We start from the raw sequence: 17,326 nt of genomic DNA on the forward strand, positions 1-17,326 counted from the left end.
TTCGGGGCCTCGTGAATCGTGCTTTGGAGCTGTGCCTAGCGCCGCGCCCCTCTGGGGATTCCAGGTGACACGTACTCTCCTCCGCGCCGGGGCAGCTGAAGTGCTTGTGGGCCTTGCCCTTGAGCGCGGAGCACGGTGGGGTCGTGAAGGACGCGCTCTCCGCCTTCCAGCGACCCTGGGGCCGCGCGGCTTGCACAATCACCTTGTATTTGCAGGAGAACGACAGGTCTAGAAGAATCATGTAGTTTTCCTAGAGCGAGACGGAGACAGAGAGAACATGTCAGCTGTAAAATTCTCACAAGGGAACAGACTTGGCAGGAGATGCGATGATGTCCCATGCGGTTGTCTTCTTGTATGTGGTGGGGGGTGTGTGTGTGTGTGCGTGTGTGCGATACAGCCTTTACAAAAACCACACAGGGTCCTCACCGAGATGATTTACACCATGACCCCCGCTCCTGGGGCAAGGGGGTGTCACCCAGGCTCTAGAACAACCAGGTGGAAGCATTCAGTCCACGGCAGCCCCTTTCTGACCGTCACGACCCACCATGGGGAGCTGGCTGGACAGGGAGGGTGAAAAGCTGTGAATATCAACCCGAATTGTTATTAAAAAAAAAAAAAGCTAACTCGGGCTTCCTCCCAGACACAGGCTCAGTTTAGACCTGAGTCTTTCCTGAAGGCAGAGAAGACATTCTGGAGCCGTGTCTCGTCTCCCCTCTCTGGAGGGCTCTCTCTGTTGCTTCCGGCTGGAGTGTGATGATTAAACAGAATGACGAGGCCAGACTCAACCGTGGAGGGCTGACGGGGCTGGGACTGTCGCCTTACAGGAAGAGGAAGCTGACGGTGATGGTTCTAACAAGCTACTGTGCTGTTTCTCTCTCTTCTTGAGCGTGTGCGTGTCCCCTGTAGGGTGGCGTTGTCGTGGCCTCCTGCACACATATATAACCTTACAGGAACAGGCAAGCTGACCGTGACATTTGTAACAAGCTCGTGCGATGTTTCTTACCCTTGGTATGTTAGGGTGTGTGTGTGTGTCCCTTCTAGGGTGTTGTTTTCAGGGCCTTGTATACATGTAGATAACCTGACACCAACAGGAAAGCTGAGAGTGATGGTTGGAACAAGCTCATGTGATGTCTCCTTCCCTTGGTGTGGCAGGGTGTGTGTGTCAATTCTGGGCCAGCAGTTGTATTAGGGTGTGTGTGTCAATTGCAGGCGAGCAGTTGTGTTATGGTGTGTGTGTCAATTCTAGACAAGCAGTTGTATTAGGGTGTGTGTGTCAACTGTAGGTAAGTTGTGTTAGGGAGTGTATGGGTCAATTCTAGGCATGCAGTTGTCACGGCCTCCTACCCTTATACAAGAGCTGCAGCTGGGAGCGTGTCCGGGACCCTTAACGTCAGAAGAGCACGTGCTGGGGCCCAGGACGGGCGGGTCTTCCACCCCCAGCACAAGCTGGCACAAGGTAGGGATGTAGCTGAAGGTGAGGCTGAGGGACAGGGCTGCAGAGAAACCCTGGGAAGTGTTCCCATTTGCCCTGGGAAAATGAGGCCTTCAGGTCACAGGGGGTTCCGACTCAGAATGGAGAAGAGAATTCCGAGCTTCTGTGTGATTAAGATAAAACACTCCCAGGCTGACGGCGTTTGCCCTGGGAGCTCCTTGTGAGCTGTGTCTGGAATCTCCGAGTCTCAGGGTCCCCCCACCATGCTGACAACATGCAGGGATGAGGGGTGAGTGAACACGTGATGGTGTGTCTCCTCCCCACCTGTCCGAAGGTAACGGGTCGGTGACCAAGTCACCCATGGCACGTTCAGCCTGCACCTCTTCCTGTCCAGCTGTGCCCGCAGGGCGGGTGCGTCTAAGAGCCCCCGAGCACCCCCACTTCAGGCCTCCTCCTCCTCACCTGGGTCACGGCTGAGGACGCCTCCAGCCTGGCAGATTCGTTGTGGGTGCAGACTTCCGGAAACCACTCCACATGATACTGTCCGATGCCGGGATCTGTAAGGTGAACACAGTTAAGCGAAAAAAAAAGAAAAAAAAAAAAACAAAAAAAAAACAGTCTGCAAGCAAGAGGGCTCACGGTCTGACATTCCTGAAGCTGGAGAGAACAGGAAGGGGACAGAGGACCCTGCAGGCAATGTAGACGGGCACCCTGCAGGCAATGCAGACGGGCACCCTCCAGGCTGAGGACGGAGGTCTCCCCAAATTCTGCCTGCTGTTTCCTCAATAGAAAATCAGCTCGGGACTTCCCTGATGGTCCAGTGGTTGGGACTCTACCTTCCAATGCAGGGAGTGTCGGTTCCATCCCTGTTTGGGGATGTAAGATCCCACACGCCTCATGGCGAAAGAACCAAAGTGTAAAACGGAAGCGATATCGCTTCACTCGTTCTGTGAAGACTTTAAAAACGGTCCGTATCAAAGAAATGTTCAAGAATGGAGTAGGGGAAAAGAATGAAGTCAGGGGAAACATAATAGAGCGTAAAAGGAAAAGTAAATTGAGATACGAGAACCAGATAGGAAAAAAAAAAATCACGAGAAAAGTGACAGTGTGATGCCTCCACAGAGGTCTTGAGCCTAATCCAGCCGTGGCACCCATGGTAACGAAACCCAAGGAGAATGGGGGATGCCCAGCGTCCGTCTTCTTGTTTCCTAGGTGATGAGAGAGATTCCGCAGGAGTCTCTCAATCCTGCATATTTCTGAGGAAGCTGGTGGAAGAAATCCTGAAGTCGGGCAGGAGTAAACGCCTGGCCCTTCCTCACCCTGAAGGCCTGGCCACCCCAGTGTGCTCCGTGTGGACCTGGTGTGGACTCCGAGTGTGCTCTGTGTGGACTCCATATGAGCACTGTGTGTGCTCAGTGTGTGCTCTATGTGTGGTCCGTGTGTGGTCCGTGTGTTCTGTGTGGATTCCATGTGTGCTCTGTGTGGACTCTGTGTGCTCCGTGTGTGCTCTGTGTGGACTCCGTGTGTGCTCCGTGTGTGCTGTGTGGATTCCATGTGTGCTCTGTGTGGACTCTGTGTGCTCCATGTGGGCTCCGTGTGTGCTCTGTGTGGACTCCATGTATGTTCAGCGTGTGCTCTGTGTGTGCTCTGTGTAGACTCCATGTCTGCTCCGTGTGTGCTCCATGTGGACTCTGCATGTGCTCTGTGTGGACTCCATGTGTGCTCTGTGTGTGTTCAGCATGTGCTCTGTGTGTGCTGTGTGGACTCCATGTGTGCTCTGTGGACTCCATGTGTGCTCTGTGTGGATTCTGTGTGGACTCCGTGTGCTCCGTGTGTGCTCTGTGTGGACTCCGTGTGTGCTCCGTGTGTGCTGTGTGGATTCCATGTGTGCTCGGTGTGGACTCTGCGTGTGCTCAGTGTGGACTCTGCGTGTGCCCGGTGTGTGCTGTGTGGACTCCGTGTGTGCTCCGTGTGTGCTGTGTGGATTCCATGTGTGCTCTGTGTGGACTCTGCATGTGCTCTGTGTGGACTCCATGTCTGCTCCATGTGTGCTCTGTGTGGACTCCATGTGTGCTCTGTGTGTGTTCAGCATGTGCTCTGTGTGTGCTGTGTGGACTCCGTGTGTGCTCCGTTTGCACTGTGTGTGTGCTCGGTGTGGACTCTGCGTGTGCTCGGTGTGTGCTCCATGTGTGCTTTGTGGACTCCGTGTGGACTCCATGTCTGCTCCGTGTGTGCTCCATGTGCACAGGGTCTCCTCCTCAGGAGACGAGGGTGAGAACAGTCTGCAGTGAGTGCGCCCCAGCCTCACCGCCTGTGTGACCCCTGCAGAATCAGACCTGCTCCCCCAGCACCCAGAGAACAGGGCCCCTTATGTAACGTCTCCACTTCCGCCCCAAGCAGCCCGTTTTCTGTCCGTGTCTTTTCTTTGGGCGATCGACCGAGTGGAAAAAAAACACAAAAGTGCTCCAGAGCCAGGCCTGAGTGTGGGAACAGAGGCTGGGCCGGGTTTATCAATCACCCAGTGAGTCCCCGGGCAGGCGTGAAAGGCATTGCCTCCTCCCGCCACCCCTGGGGGGATCAGCCTCGCATCCTGGCTGCACTCAAACCAAGCGTTTGATGGGAGGTTTTCAGAGCGCAGACCTCTTTGATGGAGTGCTGGGTCCGCTGGAAACTTGCTCTGGAGCACTTTGGGAAACGAGAAGAGGACTTTTCCACCAGAAAGCAAAGAGATACCAAGCAGGCATCAACGCTGTTTAGCTAAAAAGGGTTGAGGTTGTAACTCTTTACACGGCAGACGTCAAGAGCTATGGGTTGACTGGAGAAGAACTGTACATTATACGCAAAGTACGAAGTCAAGTGATGAGCGAATTCATACCCTTTCTTTCAACAGGTGCTGCTGCTCGATGCATCGTGCTCAAATGACCTCCCAGAGGCAGCTGGACTCGTGGACCCGAAATACGGAGGCGTCTGGGTAAGTAACAGCGTGCGTGGGTGACATCCACGTTAGGTTGGACGGAGGTGGGATACAGGTGAATACAGAACCATCACGACAGAAGCACAGTGTACTGACAAGACGGTTATGGCGATAACTACAGCGTGGGCACAGCTCACGGAAGGGGTGGGCAGAGCCCTGAGCGGGGCAGGTAGCGGTGGGCAGGGCGCCACCCGATGCCCCTGTGTGCCCCAAAGCAAACTCACTTCTGTACGTGGTGAACCCCTGCGTCCCTCAAGCCCACAAAGCAAATCAAAGCATTTGCTGCTGCCGCTGAAAGGATCAGACTTTTCATCTTAATGTAAAATCCCACTAGACAGGTGGGTGCCCCCCCGCCCCGTATTGGAGAGCGTGATTTGCACCACAGAGAATAGGCCAGTTCCTGCCAAGTCCGGAGCAGGGCACAGCAGAGTCCTCACAGTCTCCGGTGCGGAGCAGCCAAGTAGACCCCACTTCGCCGCACTACAGCTGTGCAATGTGCAATTGTTACCCACGGCTCCAGGTCCCCCAAGAACCCATGTGTTCCTATAGCACGGTTCACAGGAGCACGTACTGAGCCACACATCCGATGGCCCCTCCCACCCTTTAGCTCTGCAAGCTGCCGGCTCTGAGTGCACACCCTGGGTCTCTGGACACCGACCCCCACCTTGGTGAGGATCTCCGTGCAAACCCAAGGCTTTCCAGTCACTTCCCGTGGCTGGCTCAGCAGACTCCACACCCTAGATTCCTACCCCACTGCGTTCCCTCTGCCTTTATTTAACGATTCCTTTGGTTTCCTGTATCTGTGAGGCTCTGACCTCCTAGAGCCTGGTGGGACGGCCCTCCCCGGGATGGCCTTATGTCCAGAGAGCAGACAGCTCACCTGCAGGCATCCATGTTCTGTGCAGACCGGCCGACCCAGAGACTGCACCCCAGCATCCCCTCAGAGGGGGGACCCTCACCCTTGGGGTCACCAGGTCCACCCTCATCAGCCCTCCAGGGCCAGGGAACTGCGGCAGCCTGTGTCCAGAACCTGAGCTTCCCTGGTGGCTCAGTTGGTAAAGAATCTGCCTGCAATGCAGGAGACCCAGGTACCATCCCTGGGTCGGGAAGATCCCTGGAGGAGGGCATGGCAACCCACTCCAGTATTCTTGCCTGGAGAATCCACATGGCCAGAGGAGCCTACAGACTCGCAAAGAGTAGGACACGACCGAGCAACTAAATCACCACCACTTCCCAGAGCCCACTGTGATGATCCAGACCCGCCAACCCCCAGAATGACCAGTGTTTCCTGTCCCTCCCCGACCACAGAAAGCACGGTCAAGCCTCCTGAGCACTGTTTCTGCCTCCTGCCCGACCCTGGGGTCTCCCTGAGAGGCATGGAGGGCCCTCACTTTGGCCACCAAGAGTCACAAACCATCTTCTCAACGGCAGGTGTCTGTTGATCAGTTGCCTTCCACCAAACCCACACTGCAAAACACAGTTTACAGGAACTGCCTGTCTTTCCCGCAGGCCTTTATAGCATGTTTTCAGGCACAACTCGCAGTCCAGGCTTTTCCAAACAGCGGCCTGCATCTCACATAAAGTCTGCAGCTGTCTTGTAACTCGCACAAGTTAGGGTTTAGAAAGTCAACCATGAACACACTGTAGCAAATCCTGGGTGGCTGCTCCTTGGTGGAAATGCAGGGTTACTGGCTTCCTGCGGTGACAGGTATCATTGTCCGCCAATCAGGAAGTAAGCTGTTTTAATGTGTCTGTTTTTTAAAAAACTTATTACATCTCTCTTAAAAGCATTAGTCACCCCAGTCATGTCTGACTCTTTTGTGATCTCCATGGGCTCACTGTAGCGTGCCGGGTTTCTCTGTCTTATCTGAGCTTCTCCAGGCAAGAGCACTGGAGTGGGTGGCCATTTCCTTCTCCAGGGGAATCTTCTCCACTCCAAGACAGAACCCACGTCTCCTGCACTGCAGGGGGATTCTTTACCATTTGAGCCACTAGGGAAAACCCAAATCTAATCTAAGAGATATTACAATTATTTATGAACTGAAAGAACTCTAGGGAATGGCAATCCGCTCCACTGTTCTTGCCTGGAGAATTCCATGGACAGGGAAGCCTGGTGGGTTACAGTCCGTGGGGTTGCAAAGAGTCGCACGACTGAGCCACTAACACACACACACACACAAAGAACTCTAGTTGAAAGCATTTTCACAATCCCGGATAGAAGGACAGCAAGTGTCTTTTGCCTCCCGCGCCACTGTATTTTAATCCGTCATCATCTCAGAACCCACAAACTTAACCCCTTTTTTACCTTTTTTGGGGCTTCCCTGGTGGCTCAGCTGGTAAAGAATCCACCTGAAATGCAGGAGACCTGGATTTGATCCCTGGGTTGGGAAGATCCCCTGGAGAAGGGAAAGGCAACCCACTCCAGTATCCTGGCCTGGAGAATCCCATGGGCTGTATAGTCCATGGGGTCGCAGAGAGTTGGACACAACTGAGCGACTTGCACAGTTACTTTCTTCCCCTTTTTCAGAGCATCCTCACGGGCTCTTAGTGTGACCCCGGGCCCTGACACACAGCCTCAAGCCTGAATCGGGGGCTCTCCTCTCGCTGTTTCTGGAGGCGGCTCCACGTTACTACCTCCCTCACACTGAGCTCATGGTGCCACAGGCCACACCTGCAGGGGGATGGGCCCGCCGCCCACCTCCGCTGCCGGGTGGGGCGTCACCTTCCTCCTGGGGAGCCTTAGGGGGCAGCTATGCACTTTGGGCCACTTGTACACAGAACAGATCTCAATGAGACAGACACAGTGTCCACGGCGGGAAAGCAGACCATGCCGAGGGTGTGTTCCAGCTCGAGGGAGGAACTGAGAGGGCAGCGGCGGGTGGGAACGTGGACCCGGGGTCCCTTCCAGCCCAGCACCATGCCCTGCACGAGCATCTGCACTGAGAACCACAAGCATCCCGGGACTGGCGCATAAACCCCAGTGACGCCACGAATCTGCAAGGACACAGTCCCGTGGGCACGCACGATCCACAGCCTGTCTTTCCTTTTCAAATCAGTAGCGTAAGGTAGAGCTTTAAAGACACACAGCCCACAGCATGTTCACGGGTCACCTTCAAGCCATGCATGAGTGCTCAGTCACTTAGTCGTGTCCGACGCTTTGCCACCCCATGGACTGTAGCCTGTCAGGTTCCTCTGTCCAGGGGATTCTCCAGGCAAGAACAGTGGAGTGGGTTGCCATGCCCTCCTCCAGGGGATCTTCCCCACCCAGGGTTGGAATGCGCGTCTCTTACGAGTCCTGCATTAGCAGGCGGGTTCTTTACCACCAGCAGCATGGGAAGCCCTCCTTTGAACCAGTCCTCTCCTCTTGCTGCAAAGATACTGACGCGGCTGATTCCAGAGTCGTCACTCGGTGTGCGTAGTGACCACGTGCTGGACCACAACTCCAGCACCTCACACGCCGTCCAGGGGGTTCTGACCTCACTCACCCCTTCCCTCCTCTGGAAGCCACCCCGGCTCCTCTGGGCCTCTGCCTCGGCGCTCCCCAGGGTTCTCCAGTTCGTCTGGGCAGTCACTGTTGGGGTCCCTGGCCACCTCACCCCACTTTGGGCATGCCGTTGAGATGGGTCTTGATTCCGCTTCTCTCTAGAGCAGTGGTCCCCAACCTCCGTGGTCGTACCAGGGACCCGTTTCGTGGAAGATGACTTTTCCACGGATAGGGGGCTGGGGGTAGATGGGTTTTTGAGATGATTCAAGTGCGTTCCTGGAGAAGGCGATGGCATCCCACTCCAGTACTCTTGCCTGGAAAAATCCCATGGACAGAGGAGCCTGGTAGTCTGCAGTCCATGGGGTCACAAAGAGTCGGACCCGACTGAGCGACTTCACTTTCACGAGTGGCGTTCCATTTGCCGTGTGCTTTGTCTTATTGTTTATTCCGTCAGCTCCACCTCTGAGCACCAAGCATCAGATCCGAGGTTCAGGACCGCTGCTCTAGGCGATCTCTAGATCCCTAGTTCTTCCCTTACTTAAGAACGTATTCTTAAACTCCGACTTACTCTGGTCCGAGTACTACAAGTGAACTGTGTTTTATTTACACACAGTGGTTGCTTGGAGATGCTCAATTGCAGTGATTTCTCTTACTTATAAATAATACTACCACCTGTTTCCATATTCCTAGTCAAACAGTTAGACCTGTTTTCTAACGACTGGTAAACTGATCAAGTAACCCAGAAGAAAGCAAAGAAAAAAGTGCTCCTGACTGATCCTTATTTTGAATAAACAGAAATGAAAGAGGCAGAAAGGAATTTCAAGCAAACCTAATGTCCATAACCATCACTTTCATTCAACATTGTACTCAAAGTCTCAGCCAGCATGAAGACAGGGCAAAGAAGCAAAAATGTGCAAAGCCCGGAAAGGAAAATGCAACTTTCTTATGATTGACTGACAACATGATCATTTTCATAGAAAATGCTGGAAATCAACTATGCTTCAACTAAAAAATTTTTTTCTTTGGGGGGGAAAAAAAGAGGGAAAGAAAAATAAAGGAACACGGATGCCCTACGCTGGATCCTTACGACAGAAATGAAATCCGAACGAAAGCCAGCTGAGAGGCAAAGATGGAGCAACGGCATTCCTCGGACGTAAGGAGGGCACCTGAGTGACCCTGTGTGAGGAGAGTGCTCACATAGTACACGGAGCCCAGTGGACCTGAAGGAAGCAAGACGATGAACTGATCATCCCTTAAAGGAAGAGCTATTAAGAAACTGAAAAAAAAAAGTAGAGAAAGACTTAGATAAAACCAGGAATGACCTGGGTAAAACCAGCATAGCCATTTCCCTTCTCCAGGGGATCTTTCCAACCCAGGGATCGAACCCGGGTCTCCCGCGTTGCAGGCACGTTGTTTACCGTCTGAGCCAGTAGTGAAGCCCCAAATGAAAGTGCAAGTCGCTCAGTCGTGTCCGACTCTTTGTGACCCCATGGACTATATAGTCCATGGAATTCTCCAGGCCAGAGTACTGGAGTGGGCGGCCGTTCCCTTCTCCAGGGGATCTTCCCGACCCAGGGATCGAATCCACGTCTCCCGCATTGCAGGCGGATTCTTTACCAGCAGAGCCATCAGCAAAGCCCAGGAATACTGGAGTGGGCAGCCCTTCCCTTCTCTAGGGGATCTTCCCTACCCAGGAATTGAACCAGGGTCTCCTGCATTGCAGACGGATTCTTTACCAACTGAGCCACCAGGGAAGCCCAGTGAAGCCCCAAATTAAGAACTATCAGGAAATTGAAAGAAATAAAAGTAGAAAGAAACTGAGATGAAACCAGCACATGGCTCGAATACCCCATACATAAAGGACTCTTGCAGGACAGACTGGCTAAACCACCTAGAGAGTGCTTTGGAAAAGAGGAGCCCCATCGCCAATAAACTCACGACGAGGTGTTCAACCCCTGGACGCAAGAACAAAGAGCAGCGAGCCATCACGACACACATACCAGAAGGGCTGAGCCGAGGAAAAGATGGATTCTCCACTTGGGGAGACTGTGGGGAGAACATCTAAGCCTCTCTGTGGGCGGGTGCATGCTCTGTGCAAGACTCTTCTAGGGGTCTATGTCCTCTGACCTAAGAGTCTCACCTCTGGGTGGGGGGAATATGTATGCACATGTGTGACTCAGAAGGTGTGTTCACAGGATGTCCACAACGGTGCTGTTCTTTTCCATCTTTAAGATTCTTTGATGCAGATCCTTTGAAAAGTATTGAATTTGCTACATCACTTCTGTTTTATGTTTCGTTTCGCTTTGGGCCCCAAGGCATGTGTGATCCTAGCTTCCCGACCAGGGACGGAACCCGCGACCCCTGCTTTGGAAGGTGATGTCTTGACCACTGGACCACCAGGGAAGTCCTTCTTCCCAGCCCATCACTGGGGCCAACCAAATCTCCAGCCACTGTTGACAAGAAACGTCACAGCTGGAGGTGTCCCGGGCACAAAACGGTGCAGCAAGATGAGTGGATGAATCAGTGCTTCCTGCAGGAGACTGGGTGAGTGTCCCCCATGTACTGTTCACTGCGGGAAGCCAGGTACAGGTCGTTAAGATCCTATCTGGATAAACTCAAGTACAGGTACAACATGTGTGCACGTTCAGAAGTCAGGATGTTGGTGGTTTACTCCTCTGAGCCTGATATGCTTTCATCTCCCGTATGTTCAACTTTTCCTTAGATGAGATGCTTACACGTTCGATAATAAAACGTGTTATTTCATTGATACTAATGTCATATGGACGTACGATGCTAATTTTAAATTGGTAAGGACAGTCATCCTCCGATACCCACTGGAGGCTGGGGATTGGACCCCCCACCTTGAATACCAAATTCCAAGGATGGATGCTGGAGTCCCACAGTGAGCCCTTCATACCTGCGGGTTCTGCATCCTTGGGTTCAACCAGCTGCTGACTGTAGACAAGAGTACGGGACCCACAGACCAGTGAATCTGCAGATGCAGAACCCGCTGATGTGGAGAGCTGACTGTATAAGAGATTAAATAAATTCTATCATTTAATGTTAATATGAATATTAAAATTAATCAATTAATTTAAATGTTGCAATATGTATACATAATGTTACTTTAGTAATATTGAATAAATTTAAATTAACATGATAGTAATAAAATACTAAACCTTATTGGTAATGTTATTTTAGCTACAGAATGAATTTGAGCAGCTTGGAAGAAAATTCCAGAACAAGAGCTCCAGCATCCATATCCCGGCACATGAGCTGATAACACTGAGTAAAACGGTGCCTCAGAAAAGTAAGAATTTTGAAAACTAATTCATGAAACAATTTTGCCTAAAAGAGATTTTGAGTCTTAAAATGCATAGAAGTGATAATACGTATGTCAATTATCTCTAAAAGCAGTATTTCAGTAATGCAAAACAAATACTCTTAGGAAACAAAGGAATGAAAGGAATTTATCTCAAAGATAAAAAGAAAACAGAATCTATTCTAAGGATGAACATTCACTGCAGTATTAACGATAAAACAAATTCTGAAGGCAACTAAATGTTTGGCTACAGTGCAATTACGACAGCACACAATATCCATCAAAGTAACCATTTCAAAATGTTATTAAAAAGACTAACAGTATATAAAATGCAAATATATTATTTGAAAATGTGGTCATTTTACATATACACACACACACACACGCAAAAATGGCTTCCCTGGTGGCTCAGCCTGCAATCCAAGAGACTTGGGTTCGATCACTGGGTTGGGAAGATCCCCTGGAGAAGGGAATGGCAACCCACTCCAGCATTCTTGCCTGGAGAATCCCATGGACAGAGGAGCCTGGCTGGCTACAGTCCACAGGGTCCCAAAGAGTTGGACACGAATGAGAGACTACAGTTCAGTTCGGTTCAGTCACTCATTCGTGTCTGACTCTTTGTGACCCCATGAATCGCAGCATGCCAGGCCTCCCTGTCCATCACCAGCTTCCAGAGTTCACCCAAACTCAAGTGCATCAAGTCGGTGATGCCATCCAGCCATCTCATCCTCTGTCGTCCCCTTCTCCTCCTTCCCCCAATCCCTCCCAGCATCAAGGTCTTTTCCAATGTGTCAACTCTTCGCGTGAGGTGGCCAAAGTATTGGAGTTTAAGCCTCAGCATCAGTCCTTCCAATGAACACCCAGGACTGGTGTCCTTTAGGATGGACTGGTTGGATGTCCTTGCAGTCCAAGGGACTCGCAAAAGTCTTCTCCAGCACCACAATTCAAAAACACCAATTCTTCGGCATTCAGCTTTCTTCACAGTCCAACTCTCATATCCATACATGACCACTGGAAAAACCACAGGCTTGACTAGACTTGGCAAAGTAATATCTCTGCTTTTTAATATGCTATCTAGGTTGGTTATAACTATCTTTCCAAGAAGTAAGTGTCTTTTAATTTCCTGGCTGCAATCACCATCTGCAGTAATTTTGGAGCCCCCCAAAATAAAGTCTGATACTGTTTCCACTGTTTCTGAGAGACTATGCATACATATATAATAACTTGGTGAGACACGAGAGGTATAGGAAACTTAGCAAAGCAAACCTACTAAAATGCTACTTTTGTGAACTACTGGGAAGAGAATTGGCTTTTTTCCTGTCTCCCAAATTATCTGCATTATGCACCTTTGTAATAAATAATTACTTTAGAACAGAGCTTTAAAGTGCAAAATAACAACTGTTTTGAGTATTTGAACACAAGACTGGCTTTCTAGGAAAGAGGTGAAGACAGGTCCATATCCCTGAAAGGATGCAACGTCAGCAGCAGATTTCAGAACGTGGTAACACATTCCTGGGAACCAGGGGCAACCCATTCAAACGTCAGAGCAGGAAGGCATTCGATAAAAGAAGAAAGCGTGCATGCACTTTGTTCAGCCGTTTCCTTAATAGCAGTAGTGTGGCTTGATGGTGACATTTACACAAGCACCCTGACAGCTCAGAACTCTTAAACGCAAACAACAAACACAAAACTCTTAGACGAAAGCACAGGCAGAACACTCTCTGAAATAAATCACAGCAAGATCTTTTTGGCTTCACCTCTTAAGAGTAATGAAAATAAAATCAGAAAAGAAACAAACGGGACCTAATTAAAGTTGAGAGCTTCTGCACAGCAAAGGAAATAATAAAACAAAAAGACAACCCAGAAATGAGAGGAAATATTTGCATATGACTGATGAAGCCTTAATCTACAGCTCATACACCTCAATACCAACAAACCACCCAATCAAAAAACCAGAAGACCTAAAAAGACATTTCTCCAAAGACATGTAGGTGGCTAAGAGGAACATGAAAAGATGGTCAACGTTGGTAATTATTGCAGAAATACAAATCAAGACTGCAATGAGTTACCACCTCACACCAGTCAAAACGACTATCATCAAAGTCTACAAACAATAAATTCTGGAGAGAGTGTGGAGAAAAGGAAACTCGCTTGCACTGCTGGTGGGAATGCAAATTGGCGCAGCCACTTGAGAGAACAGTCTGGAAGTTCCTAAGAAAACTAAAAACAGAGCTACCATATGACCCAGCAAGCCCACTCCTGGACACATACCTGCACAAAACCGTCATTTGAAGACGTACATGCAGCCCGCTGCAGCACTGTTTACAATAGTCAAGACGCGGTGGCAGCCTAAATCTCCATCGACAGAGGAGTCCATGTGGTACACAGGCACACGGAATACTACTCAGCTTCATAAAGATTGAAATCAATGCCACGTGCAGTGACATGGGTAGGGAGGTAGACATGATCACAGGAAGGGAATCAGGGAGAGAAACAGGGTATCACTTCTCTGCGGAATCTAAAAACAATGATACCGACGAACTTATTTACAAAACACAAATAGATTTACAGACTTAGAAAGCAAATTGACAGTTACCAAAGGGGACTGGTGGGGTTGGGGAACACACTGGGAGTCTGGGATGGACAGGTACACGCTACTATATTTAAAATAATCAACAGGGACCTACTGTATACCACAGGGAGCTCTGCTCAATGTAATCACCTAAGGCTTTCCTCATAGCTCAGTCGGTAAAGAATCTGCCTGCAATGCAGGAGACCCGGGTTCGATTCCTGGGTTGGGAAGATCCCCTGGAGAAGGAAATGGCAACCCCCTCCAGTACTCTTGCCTGGAGAGTCCCATGGACAGAGGAGCCTGGCGGGCTACAGTCCATGGGGTCGCAAGGAGTCAGACACGACTTAGCGACTAAACCACCACCACCAACAACTGGAAAAAGAATCTGAAAAAGAATCAACCTGTGTATATGTACAACTGAATCCCTTTGGTGTACACCTGAAACTCACACAACACTGTCCATCAACTGTACTCCGATATTAGAATAAAACTCAAGGACAGCGATGACTAAGCAAGCATCTGCTCACCTTCGGTCTTCTTCCAGTAGACCTTGACCTGCAGCTGGTTGTCTTGGAAGAACGGAGCCCCGACTTCCAGGAGGCGAGCGGGCCGGCGTCTTTGAAGGGGAGGCTGCGTGTGCATCACACTCTTCCTACTTTTCCCGAGCTGTTCTTCTACAAGAGTGCACAACATTCTGATTTACTGGTTAGAAAGCAACATGGAACCTGATGGTAATCTCAGTGCATCTGATTTCCTTCTGTGATCCTTTCCTATTTAGTGCCTGTTTTTTAAAGGAAAACGTAATTCAGCCACAGATTCCTTCCTGCCCAGGTTGACCACACCTCCCCCTTCATCATAGGCTGTAATGCAGACCTAAAAGTATGCTGTGTAGATTACACTGAATCCGCAAATTTAACTTAGTAAGAACATACTTTCACCAACCTTGATAGATGCTCTGATTTCAGTAATTAGTGGAAATAGTATTTCTCACAATACATGAATTTTTTTTTGGCACTTGTGAAGGAAGTCAATGAAGTAATATTAAAATACCATTTCATGAAAACAATATACTCGGTGGGTTTTCGCTGAAGGACCAGCATGTTAGATTCCTCCATCTTGAGAGAGACAGAGGCGAGTTCACATGGCTTAGTAGGAAAGATACCCAAAACTCCTGGCCTCCGATCTCTCCTTTTGCAGCTCACTGACTTTTAGAAGTTGCACATGTAGAAATTATGTCCTTTTCTGCTTTCAGAATTCCAAGTACTCCTATGAGATATAATATCTCAACCTGTATTGATGATAAACCAGTAAGCAATGTGAAAAAGTTCACTTAAAACTCAGCATTTAGAAAACTAAGATCATGGCATCTGGTCTTATCACTTCATGGCAAATAGATGGGAAACAATAGAAACAGTGACAGACTTTATTTTTCTGGGCTCCGAAATCACTGCAGATGGTGACTGCAGCCATGAAATTAAAAGACACTTGCTCCTTAGAAGAAAAGCTACGACCAACCTAGACAGCATATTAAAAAGCAGACACGTTACTTTGCCAACAAAGGTCCATCTAGTCAAGGCTATGGTTTTTCCAGTAGTCATGTATGGATGTGAGAGTTGGACTATAAAGAAGGCTGAGCACCGAAGAACTGATGCTTTTGAACTGTGGTGCCAGAGGAGACGCTTGAGAGAAGACTCTGGAGAGTCCCTTGGACTGCAGGGAGATCCAACCAGTCCATTCTAAAGGAAATCAGTTTTGAATATTCATTGGAAGGACTGATGCTGAAGCTGAAACTCCAATCCTTTGGCCACCTGATGTGAAGAGCTGACTCATTGGAAAAGACTGTGATGCTGGGAAAGATGGAAGGCGGGAAGAGAAGGGGACGAGAGAGGATGAGATGGTTGGATGGCATCAGTGACTCGGTGGACTTGAGTTTGAGTAAACTCCGGGAGTTGGTGATGGGCAGGGAAGCCTGGTGTGCTGCAGTCCACTGGGTCACAAAGAGTCGGACATGACTGAGTGACTAAAGTGACTGATCTTCAAAGGTAGTAATGCCTAGGCGTGAAATAGGATTTAGATATATGAAAAAAGAGAAGAAAAAGGGATATAACTCAGGAACAGCCAGGTGGCAGAGCAGCATGGGATAGGGTGGGGAGAAGCGGGTGGGGCTTCCTGCTCCAAGGAGTCCCCCTCCCAGCACGCATTCACCAAGTCCAGAACCCTCTGAATCCTGGCATCTGGGGTTTACGGAGGCTTCATTACACAGACATGATTGATTAAATTATTAGCCACCGATGACTGAACTGCACCTCCAGCCACTCTCTCTTCCTCAGAGGTGGTGGTAGGAAGTGGAGACAGAAAGTTCGAAGCTTCCAGTCACTGGTACGTTCCTCTCATGGCCACCCTGTCCTTCGGTGCTGTCCAAAAAAATCACCTCATTCACATAAGAAAACACACCTTCATGGCTCTCGCTGCTTAGGGAATTCCAAGAGTTTCTGGAGCCGTGTGCCTGGAACAGGCCAACACCAATTTCATCTTTAAGTCACAACGTCACAGGCTGTGAGAAGCCTTACATCCCAGTCTGCAGACCCCAGCACAGCAAGCCTGGGGCCCAGAGTGGGGGCAGGGTCACAGGGAACCCACAAGACAGGCACCCAAACATGCCCCTTTCTGGATGCCACCGTGGGCTTACAGAATCCTGCTGCTTACACCTAAGGCATTTTTTAAAAAGAATTTAAGGTGTAATGGAATATTACTCAGCCATAAACAGGAATTAAACTCTGCCTTCTTCATAAACATGGAGGGACCTGGAGACTGCCGTAGTGTGAAGGAAGTCAGAAAGACAAATACATTAATGCATGTATGTAGAATATAGAAAAATAGTGTAGATGAGCTTATTTGCAAAGCAGAGATAGAGACACACACATAGAGAACACACCCAAGGATACCAAGGGGGTTAAGACTGGGGTGGGATGAACTGGGAGATAGCAATTTACACACATACACTAAACTAATGAGAACCTGACTCATTGGAAAAGACCCTGATGCTGGGAAGGATGGAAGGCAGGAGGAGAAGGGGACGGCAGAGGATGAGATACTTGGATGGCATCACCCACTTGATGGGCATGAGTTTGAGCAAGCTCTGGGAGTTCGTGATGGACAGGGAGGCCTGGCGTGCTGCAGTCCGTGGGGTCCCAAAGAATGGGACACGACTGAGTGACTGAACTGAAGGTGAATGAGAACCTACTGTATACCACAGAGAACTCTACTCAATGCTCTGTAGTGGTCTATATGAGAAGACATCTGAAAGAGAGGATACGTGTATACATATAACTGCCTGTGCTGTATAGCAGAAACTAATACCAACACTGTGAAATCAACTGTACTCCAATAAAAAGCTTTTTTTAGAAAGTTTAAGGCTTTTCACAAATCTTAAAGTTTTCACAAGCTCATTTATGCATCTAATTCCTTAAATAACCTGTCCTGTTAAGAATTCACTGGCAGATAACCAAGACAGTCTAGACGGTTGTTTAACCTCTCTGTGA

The 17,326-nt window shown here is 49.5% G+C and overlaps 1 protein-coding gene and 1 long non-coding RNA gene across 2 annotated transcripts in view; one reads left to right on the top strand and one right to left on the bottom strand.

The window, feature by feature from the left end:
- ANOS1 (anosmin 1) overlaps positions 1 to 17,326 on the bottom strand; it is a 210,844-nt gene that overhangs the window by 10,898 nt on the left and 182,620 nt on the right. Inside the window, exons 9-11 of the mRNA XM_005228535.3 lie at positions 14,312 to 14,458; positions 1,895 to 1,989; positions 76 to 250 (exon numbers count right to left, since the gene is read on the bottom strand). Of these exons, the coding sequence (XP_005228592.2) occupies positions 76 to 250; positions 1,895 to 1,989; positions 14,312 to 14,458 (417 nt within the window). The remainder of the gene's footprint in view (positions 1 to 75; positions 251 to 1,894; positions 1,990 to 14,311; positions 14,459 to 17,326) is intronic.
- On the top strand, positions 4,034 to 12,064 carry LOC104970644 (uncharacterized). The gene is made up of 3 exons (XR_003033424.2): positions 4,034 to 4,403; positions 10,206 to 10,434; positions 11,092 to 12,064. It is a non-coding gene; the product is annotated as an uncharacterized lncRNA (long non-coding RNA).

Source organism: Bos taurus, chromosome Y (assembly GCF_002263795.3).
Source record: "Bos taurus isolate L1 Dominette 01449 registration number 42190680 breed Hereford chromosome Y, ARS-UCD2.0, whole genome shotgun sequence".
Taxonomy (NCBI): domain Eukaryota; kingdom Metazoa; phylum Chordata; class Mammalia; order Artiodactyla; family Bovidae; genus Bos; species Bos taurus.